Here is a 20,195-nt window from a genome sequence, read left to right on the forward strand (position 1 = left end):
CCTGGAATTTACTCAAACTCGTGTCCATTGGAGAAGTGGCACCCCACTCGAGTACTCTTACCTGGGAAATCCCATGGACAGAGGAGCCTGGTGGGCTGCAGTCCATGGGTCACAAGGAGTCGGACAGACTGAGCGACTTCACTTTCACTTTTCACTTTCATGCATTGGAGAAGGAAATGGCAACCCACTCCAGTGTTCTTGCCTGGAGAGTCCCAGGGACAGAGGAGCCTGGTGGGCTGCCGTCTATGGGGTCGCACAGAGTCGGACACGACTGAAGCGACTTAGCAGCAGCAGCATGTTCATTGAGTCGGTGTTGCCATCCAACCATCTCATCTTCTGTCGTCCTCTTCTCCCCCTTCCCTCAATCTTTCTCAGCACCAGAGTCTTTTCCAGTGAGTCAGCTCTTTGCATCAGGTGGCCAAAGTGTTGGAGCTTTAGTATCGGTCCTTTCAGTGAATATTCAGGGTTGATTTCCTTTAGGATTGACTGGTTTGGTCTTCTTGCCCTAGTTTTTGTCTTGGGCAATAAATCTACAGTTAACTTGGCTAAAAAGCATTCCTGTGATTTATGTAAGATGATATAATGCTTACAAACAAGTGGTGCCAAGTATTTAAGAAAACATTTGGTGAAATATGTGTCTTATTGTTAAGACTGGCTTTCTCTCTTCGTCTTTCCTGTCTCCCCAGGAGAAATCTCAATTACTTTTCCAATGCATATGCGGCTGCGGTTAGTGCTGTGGATCCTGATGCAGGGAATGGGGAGCTGTGCATTAAGGTTCCGTCAGAGTTGTGGAAACATGTCGATGGTAAAATATCAAGAACGTATTGACTGTACAGTTAAATCATGTTGGATTCAGTAACTAAAAACTTTTCATGAAAGTTTATGGTGTTTAAATTATAATCAGTTGAAATATACAGGAGTTGGAAGCTTTTTTTCCTTAAAGATAACTAATAGGAAAATAGCAATCAAGTGCTGTGACAAAAAGCAACTCATTTCAGTGTAGTTTTTTAAAGTGAAAGTTATTTGAAAAAAAAAACAAATGGATGGAATATTTTGTCAAGATTTGAGAACCCATATGATATTAAATCAGTTTAGAATTACAGAGTTTTGTAAAAGGAAGGGTCCTAAAAAATCATCTTATTCAATTTCTTCCTTTCACAGAAGAGCAATCTGAAGTTTAAAGAGAGTAAGTGACCTGCTGAATGTGACCGATTAGTAGAGGAGCCAAGGCTAGAACCTGGGGTTTCTAACACCCATTCTGCACACTTTGATTATTTCTAACTCTTTCTTTTCCTGTATAAAGTTACAGCTGTTTTAATTATTATACATCTCTGCCTACCTTTATTTTGCTCTATAAAATTAAAATCAAAATAAGGAAGTAAAGTACTTTGTTTTGTTTTTGCTTTTTTTGGATAGTTTGTGTGTGTATAGTTGGGGGAGGGGTTTATTTTTTAGAGATATTGCCTAGTTTAGGGGAAAGGCATGGAAGGTCATCATTGTATATTCAGGGATTGGAAAAAGTCCATATTGTTGTCATGTTCTGCGGGAAATTAAAAGAAACATTTTTTTTAATCTCGTGAATGATGGATATATGTGTGTGTGTGTGTTCAGTTGTGTCCGACTCTTTACAGTCCATGGACTGAGGCCCGCTAGGCTCCTCTGTCCATGGGATTTTCCAAGCAAGAGTATTGGAGCCTGTTTCCTCCTCCAGGGGATCTTCCAACCCAAAGACTGAACCCGAGTCTCCTGCGTCTCCTGCACTGGCAGGCGGATTCTTTACTACTGAGCCACCTGGGAAGCCCAGTCTTGGGAGCGCAATGCATATTTATTGCTTACAAATAAGGCATAATGAATAGTGCTGCATAATGTAAATTCTTGGGTAGTCTTTCCCACGTACCCCACTCCCTTCTCCTACTGGTCAAAGTCACAAGTAGAATTAACAGGATTTGTGGGAGCGAATCCCAGGGACGGGGGAGCCTGGTGGGCTGCCGTCTATGGGGTCGCACAGAGTCGGACACAACTGAAGCGACTTAGCAGCAGCAGCAGCAGCAGTAAGTGAACAGACTTGAAAAGTAAGTTTTGAATGGGGTCTGGAAGGCTGTAAGTGTCCTAGGTGGTAGTTTTGAACTTTTTTCTTTGGCAGTATTGGCCGTATCACATTGTCAGAAATGTTGAGAGGAGAATATGATATGATCTATGTTTTGAGAGCACACAGCTAGCAGTGACTAGAACTGAGTGGAAATAAGGACACCAATCTCTGGTGGCTCAGCTGGTTAAGAATCTGCTTGCAGTGTAGGAGACCTGGGTTCAGTCCCTGGGTTGGAAGATCCTCTGGAGAAGGGAAAGGCTACCCACTCCAGTATTCTGGCCTGGAGAATTCCGTGGATTATAGTCCTTGGGATTGCAAAGATCAGACACAACTGAGCAACTTTCACACTTTGACTAAGGACACCAGTAGAAACAGGTTGTTGAGCTCCTACAGGCCAAGAGATGGTAAAACCCTGCACTAGGTTAAATAGTGTGGTTTTTTTTTAGGTAAAACTCAACCTTTGATTCCCACTTTATGTTCAGTGTAAGTCTTTACCCTTATTATATCGACCACTGTTACCTAATATATATTCATATATCTGTGTATGTATTTATTTGTTGCAGAGTTAAAGGTCCTAAAGATACACATCAATTTTTCTTTGGATCAGCCAAAAGGAGGTCTTCATTTTGTGGTGCCCAGTGTAGAGGGAAGCATGGCAGAGAGAGGTGCTCACGTGTTCTCCTGTGGGTATCAGAATTCCACAAGGTAGATGACTCATTCTTACGTATTACAGTTGATTGCGTTTTTTCCGTTGCATTTTTCTCTGTATGTGTATGTATATGCAGTGCAGGTATTCAGTGTCAGATGAGAAGTATGAACCTGACCCCCAGCTGCCTTTCCCTCTTGTGAATCTCGTTCCTTTAATCACTCCTCCTCAGTCCTGTCCCCCTCCTCTCCTCTTCAAGTCTGCTGTGCTAAAGTCGTCTCAGTTCTTTATTTTTTAAACTTCTGTATTGAAGTAAAATAACGTACAGAAAATTAATGAATTGTAAATAGAACATTTTCAAAGTGAACAGATTCCTGCAATTCACACTCACATCGAGAAAAAGAACAGTCGCATTATCAGCATTGCAGTCACCACGTCTACCCACTTGCATTCACTACTTCTGCTGATAGCCTGAGAAATAACTTCCATCCTGATCTCCAAAATCCCATCGATGAGTTGCACCTAGTTTTGAACATTGTTAAGTGGAAGCATATGTATCATGCTCTTTATATCTGCCGTTCTTGTGTAACTGTGGTGGTGAGGTGCACCTTTATTGTTCCATCTAATTGTAGTTCATTCTCGTAGCTCTGTAGTTAACCATGTTATTGAAATATTTTCTTTGTTTTGAGACTATTAACTCCTCCCAGCCAGGGATATTGCCTTATCCTTCTTTGTATTTCAGTAACAAGTACAGACCCTGGCACATAGTAAAACCTGATCAGAGTAGACCATTGAATAGAAATTTAATGTCTTTATCAGCACTGTTTGAATTTATACAATGCATCACATATTCCAGAGAAGCAATTTCCTGATGTATGGAATGGATTCTGAATATTGTATTTTTTAAAACTTACTGTAAGCATTTTTTGTTCCTAAAAATGAACGCTACATAAAAACTGTGAATATACAAGTAAAAATTATTTTTAATTAAAAAATCAGAAACTCAGAATTGGTTACTTCTTTTCAGGGTTTAAACTGGAGGTACCACATGATATATTTTATTAATATTGCCAAAGAGTGTTTGGAGACAGGGCTGTATCTCTGATCACACTCTCCCAGGTCGCTCAGGAGAAAGCATGGGTGCACAGAGAGCTAGGAACACTTTGCTGTGTGCGTTCTGTAAACATGGGAGGAGCCATGCAGGTTACGCTTCCAACATGTTCTCTGCTCTTGATCTTTTTCCTAGATTTTGGTTCCCATGTGTTGATTCATACTCTGAATTATGTACGTGGAAATTAGAGTTTACAGTGGATGCTGCCATGGTGGCGGTTTCCAATGGCGATTTGGTGGAGACCGTGTATACCCATGACATGAGGAAAAAGACCTTCCATTACATGCTTACCATTCCAACATCTGCGTCAAACATCTCCTTGGCCATTGGACCTTTTGAAATCCTCGTGGATCCATATATGCATGAGGTAGATGGTGGCTTCTTGTTCTTTCCTCTCCTACTCTTTGAAGCCTGATCAGGAGAATGTGCATAAAATACCAAGTTTGTCTTAATTCCTTTTTCAGCTATGAGAACTCTCACTAGAGAGAAAGGATTTTTAATCTGAAATGTGTAATGATATAAACTCTTTCTAAATTTTAGTATTTTTTTTCATCAGAGGGCTTAGTGTTCCAAAAGAGCTTCAAGTAACTTGGTTAAAATATTGGTTGATTTCTATAACTGAATCTATTATAGAATTACTATGAGTTTGTGAATGTTCTAGTTTCCTCTCCAGAACCTGAAATATTGCAGTTTCAGAATTAAAAAGCAAGATTTATTCTAACTTCAGCATATGTAGAGGGAAGAGACAGGTTAAGGCAGGCAGGATCAGAGCCCGGGTCAGTGAGCTCACAGAGCTCTCCTCCAGGTCCCGCCGCATGTCTGACCATAAATCGGGGAATGGTTGGTAAGACTTGTGCTGTTAGGCCTCCTTAAGCATCACGTTTCTGTTGGGTATAAAGTGATTCATTGGTTATTGACCCTCATAGTCTCTGTGTAGGTTTAAAGTAACATTTGAATGAATCCCTTAATTCACTAGGTTTATAAAATCACTCATGGAAAATATTCAAGATATTTTATGAATGGTTTGCTTTTGGTGTCTTAACAATCACTCTTAAAAGTGTATTCACTGATAAGATGCAGTGAATTTTACCATTTTTGGTAAATGATCAACTTTAAAATCAAAATTTGATTAGTACCTGGTTTTGTATTTTGGAAGAATTTTTGTTTTCCCACTGAGCCATTGGATAGGAGAAAGGTAAATGTCGGTCAAGAAGTATTTTTCTTGAATACTTAAAGCCTGTGATTAGTCTTTCTCTCTCAAATAAAGTTTCTCTTGTATTATCAGTAGATTTGCCATCATGTAGTTTTGTCTAAAAGTGAGTTTTTTTTGATGAATAGTATTTTCTTTTTTGTTTGTGTACCAATAAGAGTGCTCATCACAATGCAGTTTGGGCCCTGATCACTAGTAATCCATAGATGCTCATCCTTCACTTACGGTAGTCTCTAATGTGTTCTTTCATAATGTTGTTAGAAGAGTAGTTTTTTATCATATATTAAAAACTTTCCTTGCCTCCACATCCTGCAGTCATCAAATCTCTTTAAGTGTGGCTTTCAAGAGCATCTAGAATTGGACCCTAATATTCCTTTCTAGCTTCTTCCTCATTTCTTTTCTATTTATGTTTGTTCAGCATAGTTTACTTATATTTTTTCCAACCAAACCATATTTTCTCCTGTCTTTGAATCCGTTTGCAATGTCCTCTTTTCCTGTCCATACCTGTCAAACTTTTGTCCAGTTCAGAAAGATTAGCTCAGGTTTAGTCTTCTTCATAAAACCTTTCTAGATCAGAAAGGTTTTATGTTGGTCAGAGTGCCTGCATGCTCAGTTGCTCAGTCTTGTCCAGTTGTTTACAAACCCATGGACTGTAGCCCACCAGGCTCCTCTGTCCATGGGATTCTCCAGGCAAGAACACTGGAGTGGGTTGCCCTTTCCTTCTCCAGAGGATCTTTCTGATCCAGGGATCAAACCCGCATCTCCTGCATTGGCAGGCATTCTTTACCACATTCTTTAGCCAGCTGGGAAGCCTGCTGGTCAGAGTGATGATGTCATTTTTTATGTTATTCTTATGGCACAGAATCACAATAAGGGACAGGGAGACAGTATGTAATATATGAGTGTTTGTGTCCAAATTGGGATGTAGTGGAAGAAAGTCAGAATTATTATTTCTATTGCTGGCATTTCTTGCCTCCTCACTGCCTCCCTGCAGCTTTCATGTTGTTCTCTGTATGTGCTGGAGACAGTCAGCTTTAATCACATAAGGCAGTGCTGTGCTGTGCAACATTCACTAGGCTAGATTTATGAATAAAAGGCAGGTTTACAGTGAGCCTTGGAAATTTAGATTATTTTTGTTTTGCATGCATATGTAGAGGAAACTTTTAATTTGTAACCAAAGTTATATTTTCATTGGCTCTAAGCATTTCATAGACATAAAATCTATCATGAATTTAATTCTGATGCATTGAATATTTCATAAACTTAATAACAGTAGTCACTAATTTCATACCAGTGTTTTATCTCAGTGCCATGGATTTGTCGGAAAAATGAGGGGAGGGGAGGGACTTAAGTGCTGCTTCATTTATAATTGAGATATTTAGGAAATTTAAGATGTAAGTTAACTCTTATTTAATGATCTTCTTCCCTGCTTTTTGTTTTAGGTTACTCATTTTTGTTTACCTCAACTTCTTCCATTGCTTAAACATACCACATCATATCTTCATGAAGTTTTTGAATTTTATGAAGAAATTCTTACATGTCGATACCCTTATTCCTGTTTTAAGACTGTATTCATTGATGAGGCTTATGTTGAAGTGGCTGCTTATGCTTCCATGAGCATTTTTAGGTCTGTATCCAAATTTGAAATGACTAAATTAGGTTCATGATGTGAAGGTTATTTATTTTGTGATCATGTTTAAGATGCATTTTGAACTTTTTCCCTTCAATTTAGCTATGAATGGCTTTGTAGAAATTCTGTATTTTCAAAATTTTTAAATGTAGAAAAGCATAAAGAAAATTTCAAAATAGCTGAAAAGAGTCATATTATCTTTATCCAGAATTATCTGCTACTAAGACTTTACATATTTGTTTTAGTCTCTTTTCTGCTTATGCACCGAAACAAATATACAAAGTACTATATAGATATTTAGTGGGGTTTTTGTCCTAGCACCATATAAAAATTTACTAATATCATCAGAAATTTATATGTAAAAAAATGAGGAGGAAAAAACTTTATTTTCTTTTTTCTCTTACTTTATCTCCCTCTCTTCTTTTATTCCTTGAAAAGTTCCACATTTGGAAGTTCTATGTCTCAGGATTAGTAATTTTTTTTTCTGGGTCTATTTTCTCATCTGTAAAATGAACATGATAGCAGTGTTCCTGCATTCTTCAGAGTTGTTAGAAGATCTGATGGGTCAGTGTATTTGAAAGTAAATATTATAGGACAAAAAGTTAGTAGTATTGTTAGGAAAAGATTTTTGAAATTAGAAGACCCCCTCGTGAAAGGACTAGTCTCTGATGAACATATCAATTTCTGATTGGTGCTGCAACTGCCTAGCCCCTAAAAAGAATATTTATATTTTTCATGGAAATCAGTGGGGAACATTACAATCCTTACTTTAAACAAAAGTTACTAAAATATAGATTTCAGCTAAAATTTGAAAAGATGGGAAAGCTCTTGGGGAGAGTATTCTGGTTTTTCTCTGTTATATCTTAACTGAATTCCGTCATTTTAAAAGTGTGATTATTTTATTTTGATTGAATAGTTATTTACTTCTTGGTTATAATTAGCTGTCTGCTCTTTGAAATTCCAGCACAAATCTGTTACACAGTGCCATGATCATAGATGAGACACCTTTGACTAGAAGGTGTTTAGCCCAGTCTTTGGCTCAGCAGTTTTTTGGATGTTTCATATCCAGAATGTCTTGGTGAGTAATTTCAAAGCTTACAACTCCTGAGAAGAATTAGAAAAGTTTATTTTTATTTTCTTTCCCTGCAGTGTAAGTTGAACTTTGTTCTAACTGCAGATAATTAACAGACACTATTCTGTATATGTTTAAAGAAAAGTAATGAGTATAAATTTCATCCTACATTTTCATCCATTTCCTTAATGTATCAGTATAATCAGTTCTATAATTTTCAGTAAGGTAAGTATTTTGATAGTAGCAGTTCCTTAAAGAATTGAATAAATATTGTAGATACAAGGACTTGAATGTACAGAGAACTATAGTTGGAATTCTGATGTCAGTTTTCAGTGCCGTTGGTGTTATTTAAGGTAAAACAGTGATCCTCTACAGTACTGATAATGCAGTACGGATTTCCTGTTAGTGCCTAGTTTTGTACTAGTTTACTTGAAAAATGTGAGAAATAAAATACTTTTTGTTTTCTTTCTGATTAACTTGAGGTAAATTTGAAGAAACAGACAAAATTCCTTTAAGATTATAACCTACGATTATAACATATATTGATAGTATGTAAGTCTTGATTTCTTTTATTTTTTTTTCTTCCTGGAGGGTGAAGGACAGAGGGTAAGGCCTCTTAACTTATAATTTCCTAAGGCATATAGTTTCGCTAAAGAATAGTCTCTGGAACATGTAGACAAAATGTTTGAATGAATGAATATATAAACATAAATATATACCTGGATGAATGGTGTGATTGTCTTTCCTCTTAAGAAACTAAAAAATAAGTGGTTAAACTTCAGGTCTTAGGGTACTGCTAACAGTCATGCATGGGGCTGGCAGTGTTAGAGAGTGGACTTTGCAGAATTGAGCCCTGTGGTCCTCAGAAGTGGACGGTGTGGACAGACTTGGACCTGAGGGGAGGAGCTCTGCTAGAGGAAGCACAGAACAGGAGCCTTGAGGCGATGCAAGGGATGGACAGGGAGGGTGTGGCTAGAGGAGGTGGAGAACCAAACAGTTTAATGCCTTTTATTTTCTTTAAAAAGGCAGAGAAGTACTTGCTATGCTTGTTCTGTTACCCTCTTTGGTCTTATTTGAAGAATTCTTATTATTAAGATAATAAAATTGATTATATTTTATTTATATTAAAATAAATAATATATTGTTATTTGGCTTTTTGCTTAGGTCTGATGAATGGGTATTGAAAGGAATTTCCGGTTATATATATGGTCTTTGGATGAAAAAAACTTTTGGTGTTAATGAATACCGCCACTGGATTAAAGAGGTAAAAGCAGCTGGATCCATTTATCTACATAGAAGTCAATAAGGCTTGTTCGTGTTCTCCAGATTTTCCTTTATTTTTTGTAACTTTAAAATACTTACTGTTAATTGTAAGCCCCTGATTTTTTCCGAAAAAAATGAGAATCATCTTATAGAGACTTATCTATGTTATCTAGTTTCTGTTGCCATTGTTGGCCTCCAAAGACTTGCTAAGAATGAGAATATTTAAGCTCCTTAAACATCAATTCAGCTGTTAGATATATTCCTGTTCCTCATAGTAACTATTTTTAATATAATTCTGTGGCTTTAATGTAATTTCTAAGGGCTTGCCAAGTGGTGCTAGTGGTAAAGAATCCTCTTGCCAGTGCCCGAGACACAAGCAATGCAGGTTCAATCCCTGGGTCAGGAAGATCCCCTGAAGTAGAAAATGGCAACCCACTCCAGTATCCTTGCCTGGAAAATTCCATGGACAGTGGAGCTGTGCTTTCTAAATTTGTTTAGACTTAGAACCCAGATTCTGGAGTCAGTTTGCTTTTCATTTTGCTTTTATTCACTCCCAAGCGTTATGATTTTGGTTAATCTTTCCAAGCCTCTTGTATCAGGAGAGTAAGTAGTAGTAGCATCTACACCGTGGACAGGGACAAGAGACATCCCACGTGTAGTGTGCCTAGTACCCAGGTCACAGGAGGTAGTCACTGTGCGTTGGCTAGTCCTGCAGCACATTTATGTTCTCTGTCATTTTCGCATCTTTTCCCATTATTTAAAGATTTTGGCTAAACCAGAAAAAATCAGTTGTATTTTGCCCAGCCCATTCTGTTCATATGCATTTTATTATCATGTTTATTTTTTCCCTTCTCAGTCGGAAAAATTTTAGCCTTTAATAGCCTCATTAGACAGACCCTTTTTATCCTCCCTCTTTTCTCATTTTATATACCTTGGTCATCTAAACCTAAACTCAAGTAAGTTAAAAAGTAATTGTGAAAAATTTCAAACACTGAGAATTATGAAAGAATCCACATATCTAGCACTGGACAAGTGCATTTTTGAGTTCAAAACTGTGAACCAAGGGGGAATGTGACACACAGCACTCCTGGATCCCAGGTGCTGCTACAGCGGCTCATAAAAAATGACCGTCTTACCCTCCTAACTGCTCTGGCATCATCTGCATTTTACAGGTAAGGAAACTGAGACACAGCGAAGTTATTTGGCTAAAGTCACACAGCTAGTGAGTAACTAGCCAGGCTTCACACCTGGCCTTTCACTACTTCACTGTGATCTTTGCCACTTCTCTGTACTGCTTGTATACTCTTTGAACCAGTCATGAATTTTCAGCACAGTTATACTGTCTCTTTTTGCCACTGAAACTTTTTTTTTTAATTTTGACCTGTGTCATATTAGAGAAAAGTAGAGTTTTAAAATTATAGATTCCTGACATAATTTTATCCCTATTTGTTTTACTTGCTTAAATCTTCCACCAGAAGCAAAATACAGAGAAGGAAGAGAGAAACTTGGAGAACAGGTCAGAGAGGTTGGGAAGAGCTACCAGGAAAAGTTGCTGGGCTGCCGGCCAGCCCTGAGGTCCCACAGGAGAGATGGCTGTTTGGCTCCGTCACTCAGCCAGCTGTGTAGTCTGCTTTGTTTATGAGAACATAACTACTCTCCAGATACATTTCATGTACTTTTGGAAATTTGCATTCTGATTCCAGGAAATTAGAAATCACAGTTAAGTTCTAAAATTTAATATGTAAAATACTTTTTCACTGGCCTCTGTTTTTACATCCTTAGGAGCTGGACAAAATAGTGGCGTATGAACTAAAAACTGGTGGAGTTTTATTACATCCCATATTTGGTGGAGGAAAAGAGAAGGATAAGTATGTTTATTGTTCAGAGATGATATTACAAATCTTGCTTTATGAGGTTAGTCTTAGAATCACTTTTGTGTGTATTGAGGCCCATACAGGCCACAGAAGTCGTCTATCCTGAGACCACGGATACTGGTAATATTCTCATTACTCCTTTCATAACTATTGTATGTGGTGGCTATAGATGGATTTAAACATTAAAAAAAAAAAACTTTAAAAAGACAATGCTTTTTTTCTTTTTCATGTTAATTTCCTAATGCTAATATTAGTATATCATACTATTCTCATAGAAATTTAAAAATAATGGAAGCAAGTATTTTACTTATGTATCACTGATTAATTTTTTAAGTCTAAGTAGATGGTTTCATCATCAACACAGCCTATCTATACCTGTTTATCTAAATGGCCTACTATCTAGACATTTACTTACTCTTCCCTTTTATTTCCTTCTCTTTTTTCTGTTTCTTAAGTCACTGTAAAGGAAATAGCCATTTATAGCAACATAATGGTGCTAGCAGGAATTATTATTTGTCCTTGGATCCATAAATTCCCTAACGGAATATGAACTGAATTGAATGGGAAATTTTTTCTGTTTTTTTACTAACTGTTATCTGAAATTTTATGTTTCGTTTAATTATAAATGTAGATAACAGACAATGCTGTGACTTTGCTAATAGTAGGAATCATGGATATCTTCCTATCACATTTTAATTGTTAACAGATATCTTGAGATATGTTTTACACTCGTTACGTTAGAATTGCAACAGTAGACCACTGCTAGATCTTGTTATTTAATGCATTAGTAAACTTGCACATATACTGGTAATGTCATAGTTTTAAAAAATATTTTGATAGCTGTATTTCATTGTAATTGGTTTCCTTTGTAAACTTGTATATTTTCTGTGCATTTAAAAGCAGTTTTTCTCTTGTGGTCTGTAGGATTAAGGAGGCTACCCAAGTGTCTAAAAGTACAACAAAGGTTAAGAAACTGGAATTTGTTCACCAGTAGTCTTTTCTTTTGTTGAAGCATGGTCACTGAGAAAAGATTAAGTCAGTGGTAAGGCATAGGAATTTGGAGTTAGAGAAACTTGGATTTTTATAGTTACTGGTTTTTGTGAGCTAAGAAAATTGTATAGCCTTTCTAAGTGTGTGTATTTTAATGTGTCAAACAGTGATGATCTGCCTTAATCATACTGGTTGCAAGGGTTACTTGAGATAAAGCTTTAAACATAGTATGCACTCATTCAAATGTTAGTTCCTTTCACTTTCTTCTCTTGACCGCCTGCTATTTGGCAATTTCCTGGCATGTATTTAGAGCCTTCCCATTCTGTGCAAATATTATTTACACTGAATGTTTTTACGTTGTTCTGCCCATTTATTTAGTTCTTTCTGTACGTTTGATTTTCAAAATTTATATATAAAAGTAGCAGATGAATGCATGCTCTTTGAGGAGATTCAAAACAGTACAATTGAGAAGCTTGTGGAGTAAAAAGGAAAAGATCCTGTTTAGCCCTCTTTTACCACGTCTCACTCCTACCACTTCCTTTCCTTGGAGATAACTGTGATTATAAATTTGGTATATTGTCCTCCAGACCTCTTTTTTTTTTTTTTTTTTGGCTTTTATGTGTATATGGTAGTCACAAAATATAATTTAATTATGCATATTACTGTATACTTTTCTTTTTTAAAAAAATTAATCATACCTGTATTTTGGCAGGCATTCCATGGGGCTGTACATTAGTTTTTGTTGTTGCCCAGGGGCTTAGTTGTGTCTGATGCTTTGCTATCCCATGGACTATAACACACCAGGCTCCATGGGGTTCTCCAAGGCAAGAATCCTGGTGGGTTGCCATTTCCTTCTCCAGGGGGTCTTCTGGACCAGGGATTGAACCCACTTTTCCTGCATTGGCAGGTGGATTTTTTACCTCTGAGCCACCTGGGAAGCCATACATGAATTTACTTTGTTCTGTTTGCATGTTGTATATAGTATTCCATTATACCTTGGAGTTTATGTCACCTTTTTCATATTGCTGTGCATAAGCTCAGAAGTAATAAGTGAAGTTTAAAAGTCATTTTTCAAATATCAATTTAACAAATATTTTAAATTTCAATATGCTGTATTTTTTAAGGAAGTGTAATGACTATTCTTACATATTGATTGTGAGAGAATAATTTGGTAACACTAATTTTGAAGGGTAATTTGTTGGTACCAATTGAAATTCTAAAATGGGTAATTTTTAGATTTCAGCTGTTCAATTTCTGTTATCATATAGAAGTTATTCTTCTAGATATTTGCCATAGAGAAGTACTTGCATATGTATTAAAAGATAGTCACTGTAGCATTATTTGAAATAGTAACAAAGTGTAAACACTTAATTTTCATGTATGTTGGGAATCTCTTCTGCCGACTGTGCCTTTCTTTTACTGATAACCTCTTTCATCATATCAGAATGTTCCATTTTTACATGGTTAATCTGGTCTTCATGTCCTCTGGATTTTATATTTTTCCTTATGAAGGTTTTTCCTATCCCAAAATTATGAAAAGAAAATTTTTTCCTTTATTTTTTTCTAGTACTTTTATCATTGTTTTTGTTTTAGATATATGATCCATCTTGAGTGGTTTTTTGTGTATGCTTTAACGTGGGGATATTGATTGGAATTGCATTGATTGTATGAATGAATTTGGAGAGCATTGAATTATTTACACTGGGTGTCTTCCTGCCTAGGAGATGTTTCCGTTTATTCAAATTTTCCTTTATGTCCTTTCATAAAACTTTATAATTTATTTATAGTTAAGTTTATTTTTAGATGTTTCCTAGTCTTCGTTGGTCTCATACTAAGGAAATTTCTCAGGTATTCCTGTGAGGTTTTTGACTTAGTGTCTTGATGTAGCCATGAAATTTATTATTTATTTCATTCAGATTTGTTACACTAAGAAAATCTGTTTTCTTAGCCCAGCGTCGCATCTACACTTCTCCATAAAGCATCCGCATACGCTCTCCTGGGAATACTACACTATGTTTCAGTGTAAAGCTCACCTTGTGATGAGACTGATTGAAAATAGGATCAGTATGGAATTTATGTTGCAAGTAAGTATTAAAGAACTTAATAATTGTAAAGAAAGATCTGCTCTATATGCATATAATCCGAATACTATTCTGGAGAATAGAAATCAGGGCATCTGGCTTTATAGCTGGAGTTCAGTTAGTAATTAGCTGTTTGTCCAGCTTTTTTTTTTTTAATTTATTTCTTGAAGGATAATTGCTTTACAGAATTTTGCTGTTTTCTGTCAAACCTCAACATGAATCATTCATAGGTATACATACATCCCTTCCCTCTTGAACCTCCCTCCCATCTCCCGCCCCATCCCACCCCTCTAGGTGATACAGAGCCCCTGTTTGATAGGCAACAGCAAATTCCCGTTGGCTATCTATCTTACATACGGTAATGTAAGTTTCCATGTTCCTCTCTCCATACATCTCACCCTCTCCTCCCCTCTCCCCATGTCCGTAAGTCTATTCTCCATGTCTGTTTCTCATTGCTGCCCTGTAAATAAATTCTTCAGTACCGTTTTTCTAGATTCCGTACATATGCGTTGGAATACAAGATTTATCTTTCTCTTTCTGACTTCACTCTGTATGATAGGTTCTGGGTTCATCCATCTCATTAGAACTGACTCAAAGGCATTCCTTTTTATGACTGAGTAAGATCCCATTGTGTGTATGTACCACAACTTTATCCATTCATCTGATGGACAGCTAGGTGCTTCCACGTTCTAGCTATTGTAAATAGTGCTGCAGTGAACAATGGGATACAGTGTAGTCTCTTTCAATTTTGGTTTCCTCAGGGTACATGCCTAGGAGTGGGATTGCTGGGTCATATGGTGGTTTTATTCCTAGTTTTTTAAGGAATCCCCATACCATCTTCCATAGTGGCTGTATCATTTTACATTCCCACCAACAGTGCAAGAGTGTTCCCTTTCCTCCACACCCTTTGCAGCATTTATTGTCTGTAGACTTTTTGATGAGGGCCATTCTGACCCGTGTGAGGTGATACCTCATTGTAGTTTTGATTTGCATTTTTCTAATTAGGAGTGATGTTGAGCATCTTTTCATGTGTTTGTTAGCCATCTGTATGTCTTCTTTGGAGAAATGTCTGTTTAGGTCTTTTTCCCACTTTTTGATTGGGTGGTTTGTTTTTCTGGTATTAAGTTGTGTGAAAGTAAAGTCGTGTCCGACTCTTTGCGACCCCATGGACTGTAGCCCACCAGGCTTCTCTGACCATGGGATTTTCCAGGCAAGAATATTGGAGTGGGTTGCCATTTCCTTCTCCAGGAGATCTTCCCGACCCAGGGATTGAACCCGGGTTTCTCACATTGTAGGCAGACGCTTTACCGTGTATGAGCTGCTTGTATACTTTGGAAATTAATCCTTTTTCAGCTGTTTCATTTGCTATTATTTTCTGCCATTCTGAGGGTTGTCTCACCTTGCTTATAGTTTCCTTTGCTGTGCAAAAGCTTTTAACTTGAATCAGGTCCCACTTGGTTACTTTTGTTTTTATTTCCGTTACTCTAGGAGGTGAGTCATAGGGGATCTTGCTTTGATTTATGTCATCGAGTGTTCTGGCTATGTGTTCCTCTAAGAGTTTTATAGTTTCTGGTCTTACATTTAGGTCTTTAATCCATTTTGAGTTTATCTTTGTGTCTGGTGTTAGGAAGTGCTCTAATTTCATTCTTTTACATGTAGCTGTCCAGTTTTCCCCAACATCATTTATTGAAGAGGCTGTCTTTGGCCCCTTGTATATTCTTGCCTCCTTTGTCAAAAATAAGGTACCCATAGGTTCATGGGTTTATTTCTGGGCTTTCTATCTTGTTCCATTGGTCTGTATTTTCTGTTTTTCTGCCAGTTAACCTGTTCTTTTTGTGTTTCCCCAGATGTAGAGTGGGTATCAATACTTGATCCACGCAATGCAGGATTTTTATGAAGATAAAATTAAAATGTGAGGTTAAAAGTAAAACCTACTTATGCTAGGATTTTGTGTTTGGCATAATTTAGAATGTTAAAGATGAAGTGCCATTTAGAGATATTTTCAGCAAAAAAAAGCAAATTTATCTAAAAGATGTTTATTTTTTCTGTTGCTAAGTTCTCCCTTATGTTTAAGCATGTTTTGATGGAACTCACTGAGATGTTCTAGTTGAGGTCATGGAAGCCACTTGTATTATAAATGCTTAGCCATTTTTTTTTCCATTGATGATATTCTTAGAGGTAAATGAAGAATAACTTTTGAGTAATCTTTTTGAAAAAGCCTTTTAATTTTGCCTTAAAATTAAGTTTCTTGAATCCTCTATCCTTCACCTTGCCTTTGAAGAACAAAAATATCAAGTGAGAGATGGTTTGTGAAGAGCCATTCCACTTCTAGAGTGGTGTAAATCCACACAAGCATTCTCAGCTTCTTAAAGCTCATGGCACAGTACATTACTATAGTTCCTAAAGACGCAGCATCATTGTCTGGCCAGGACATCATTGAAGTTCAGTTATGTTGAGAAGAATAGTTTTGTGGTCTAGCTGTTTAAATCTTTTCATGCTTTACTGATCATAGTTTTTAACTAAAACAGTCTATGAAGTAAGATGTGAAATTGTTGTCTTCTATGGTTGTCTGTAATAAACTTACATTGCAAAGTGGAAATAGTACAGAATTGAAAGCGATGTATAATTATGTTACACAGACACACTAAATGAAACTTTCTTACAGGTTTTCAATAAACTGCTAAGTTTGGCTAGTACTGCTTCATCTCAGAAGTTCCAGTCACATATGTGGAGTCAAATGTTGGTTTCCACATCTGGATTTTTGAAATCCATCTCGAACGTCTCTGGCAAAGACATCCAGCCTTTAATAAAGCAGTGGGTGTATCCTTTTCAGTAGTAGTTGAGTGAAGGAGGGAAGGTTATTCGTATAAAGGGGAAGAAGGAAGAGCTTTGGGGGGTGAAAGGAGGCAGATAATGGTAGATGTTACCAGGAGCCGTGAATCATCTCTGAGGTGCCGACGCGTCACTGAGGTGCACACGCCCATGCACATCTGTACTCGTAAAGGTTAGCTTACTTTCAAGTACCTTTCAGTGTGTGAGTGCAGCAGTAGGCTTGATGAGAAGGGAGGTAAATAACCCACCAGACAGGCCTGTAGGGTTGCTCGTAAGATGCAGTGGTCTGATGACTTCTAGATGTGGCTGGAGGTTGACACAGCTTGCATGCTATCTTGGAACTTTTCAGTTGTTACATTTTTTCATTTCAAAGCACTTTCTATATTAATAACCCTGTAAAGTGGCTTTGCTTCTTTGAATGCTTTGCCACCTGGTTTACAGTGGAGTATGCTCTCAAGCTTTGAACTGGTGGGAATGTGTTTGAAAATTATTACTACCCTAATGAATAATTTATTTTGTTTAGTACATGTTTATTCCAGTATGCAAAGATTCCTTTACAGTTCTTCAGAGACCAGAGCGGAGTGGTAAAATTTTACGGAAGTTTTGCCTTTAATAGAAAGCGAAATGTCTTGGAATTGGAAATAAAACAAGATTATACGTCTCCTGGGACCCAGAAATACGTGGTAAGTTTTTTTTCCCAGTGGCCTTTCTGCACTGTTTTCTGCCCAGTTTAAATAAAGGAAGGGCTTATGGGTGAGGAGCTGGTTGGAACTTTCATAATGAGATTTCGTTTGCAGAGACTGAAACTGGGCAAACACCCAGTGTCGGTGAAGGGAAGGAGGGGCTACTTACAGAGATCTCGGGGGAGACAGAGTCTCCCAGGCCCCCTCCTCTGGCACCAGCTGCCTTTCTGTGTCTCCACATGCAAGTCTTATACAGTGTTGTTTAACATCTTGGCGAATATTCCTTACATGTAAGAACACATGTGATTTGTTTTTTTTCTTTTCCTAGCACTATCTTTAAACAGTGTGTTTCTTTTTAAAGGGACCACTGAAGGTAACAGTGCAGGAGTTAGATGGATCCTTCAACCACACGTTGCAAATTGAAGAAAACAGTCTTAAACATGACATACCTTGCCATTCCAAAAGCAGAAGGTAGGCACTGTCCAAAATAAAAACCGTAGTGTATATCTAGTTTTTTAGGTAGAGAACGTGTTATCTAGTATCTTTTTTCTCCATTTTACTTTTTTTTTCTTTTTTTTTCCATTTTACTTCAAGTTAGTATTACCAGATTCTTTATCCAGTTTCTATTCTTGACAACATTTTTATCCTTAAAATTAAACAATTATTTTTTAAGTTTAAGTATGAGAATCCTTATTTTGTAGGAACAGGGGGAGGTGGAATGGAAGTTGATTTTGGGGAGCTGGGAAACCTTCAGGAGAGATTGCTTAGGGTTGTTCTTACTGATCTCATTGGGCTAACAGCTGCAGAAAGTTTGGGGGAGACGAACGTTGACTCTGAAGAAAGGAGCTGGGTCCATATGTCGTGAAAAAGCCCCTGCCTTCTCTCCCTGTGTCTGCTTTACTCTCCCTTTTCTCCATGTCACCGTGACCTTGAACAACCTCGATGTCTTTCTGAGGCACGTTGCCAGCAATAGTTCATCTTTTATTTAATATGCTTTTTCTTTACCACTTTTTTTTTTTAACTCAGCCATTAACACATACTCTGACTAGTGAAAAATGAGAACATTTTTGTTGTTTGCTGGAGGAGTGTGTAGCAGTGTCAGAATTTGAGGAACAAAAGTTTTTTACTCATGACTGCACTTAGGTCATCTCAAACAGACAGGCATGTCGGTTGATTTTGAGTCCTTTAGAGAACTTGATTCTAAAATCTCCCTGTAATCATTCTCTGTGAAAATTCTTTCTTAGTTCAAAGGAGATCCTTCTTCTTTTTGTTCTGTCCACCTCTGACACTGGGAGCATCTGATTGCTACCCTTTGCATCACATTTCCTTTGTTTTCTCTGTAATAACAGTGCGTCACCTGCTTATTATTTGGCCTGAGGAACACAAGACTGTGCTCTCTGTTCCCGTTTGTGTTTGCCCTCACGTGACCATGCATTTAGGGTAGTGTTCAGAAGAGTTAATGATTCAGGAGTAATTTGCATGGAGGCGGTTGCTTTTGTTTTGGCTCATCGTAAATCTTGACCATATTAATTATGCATGTTAATTCGTACTGTGAGGATGTTTTGTAGGTACCTTCTTACTTCATTTCATGTAGGACAGCACCTTGCATGTACAGTACATGTTCAGAATTATTCATTTCTCAGTTCAGGCCTGTGTTGTTGTTTTTTTTAATAAAGCATTTCTTTATTGGTAGATCTCTTATCTTCTTATATGAAATTTCCAGGTACCAGTTCTTGGAAATATGTGTATGTTTTAAGTTGACATTTAATTAGATGTTTCTGACTTTTGTTAAACATTGATCAGGAAGACCTTTTAATATCATTTACTTCATTCTCTTCAGTTTCAAAGTAGATCGGTTTTGTTGTGTTTAAATTCCATTATATTTTCCATCTCTTCCCCCTTAGAATATCTTTCAGCACTACGCACGATTCTTAACTTGGACTTGAGCTGCTCTTTATCTCTTGTCAAAATTGGAAATGTCAGAATTTTCAAACTTACTTTTCGTTAAATGTAGGAATAAGAAGAAAAAAATTCCACTGATGAATGGGGAAGAAGTTGACATGGATCTTTCTGCAATGGAGTGAGTTAGTTACTTAAAGTCAAAGATACAGTGTTTTCTGCATTCTCATTTGTCCTGGAATATACATCTAAAAGTGTGTAAATATCCTGAAATTGGTGCCTTTAAAACTTTCAAAAGGCAAAAGAAACCTTATGTTGATAACAGATCGAACATAAAATTATAATTAATCAAAGAGAGAACAGTAAGTCTAGCCTGGCCCAGATAAAATTCAGGGCAATGGCCTCGAATTAGCTTTCTTGCCTCCCCGGTGGTCTCCAGAGCGGTGCTTCTCACGCCGGAGCGCACGTACCGTCTTTGGGGGCCTCCAGAGCGGTGCTTCTCACGCTGGAGCGCATGTACCGTCTTTGGGGGCCTCCAGAGCGGTGCTTCTCACACTGGAGCGCATGTACCGTCCTTGCGGGCCTCCGTAGAATTTACTTTCTGACCCAGCATTTCACTTGTGAGTCCTGACAACTTGCATTTCCAGTGAACTCTCAGATGATACTGGTTTTCTCTGTTTTTGGACAGAGCCTCAGGGCACTTTGAGGCCTCCTTTGTTTGCAAAATGCAACTTAAATATCATTATAAATTTTGTGATATTTACTGATTGACAGCATTTTATTTTTAAATATAATGTAGCTCAAACTTTATTTTG

The 20,195-nt window shown here is 37.3% G+C and overlaps 1 protein-coding gene across 24 annotated transcripts in view; it reads left to right on the forward strand.

Annotated features, from left to right (window-relative positions):
* TAF2 (TATA-box binding protein associated factor 2) overlaps positions 1-20,195 on the forward strand; it is a 92,626-nt gene that overhangs the window by 18,486 nt on the left and 53,945 nt on the right. For all 24 annotated transcript variants that reach the window (XM_081504837.1, XM_081504822.1, XM_081504827.1 and 21 more), the window contains exons 4-15: positions 687-805; positions 2,653-2,794; positions 3,982-4,213; positions 6,499-6,683; positions 7,651-7,764; positions 8,923-9,022; positions 10,804-10,889; positions 13,834-13,969; positions 16,632-16,786; positions 17,367-17,481; positions 17,843-17,952; positions 19,496-19,561. In XM_081504837.1, coding sequence (XP_081360963.1) covers positions 2,742-2,794; positions 3,982-4,213; positions 6,499-6,683; positions 7,651-7,764; positions 8,923-9,022; positions 10,804-10,889; positions 13,834-13,969; positions 16,632-16,786; positions 17,367-17,481; positions 17,843-17,952; positions 19,496-19,561 — 1,352 coding nt within the window. In that variant the 5' untranslated portion in view covers positions 687-805; positions 2,653-2,741. The remainder of the gene's footprint in view (positions 1-686; positions 806-2,652; positions 2,795-3,981; positions 4,214-6,498; positions 6,684-7,650; positions 7,765-8,922; positions 9,023-10,803; positions 10,890-13,833; positions 13,970-16,631; positions 16,787-17,366; positions 17,482-17,842; positions 17,953-19,495; positions 19,562-20,195) is intronic.

Source organism: Giraffa tippelskirchi, chromosome 6, assembly GCF_054371585.1.
Source record: "Giraffa tippelskirchi isolate mGirTip1 chromosome 6, T2T-mGirTip1v1.2.pri, whole genome shotgun sequence".
Taxonomy (NCBI): Eukaryota; Metazoa; Chordata; class Mammalia; order Artiodactyla; family Giraffidae; genus Giraffa; species Giraffa tippelskirchi.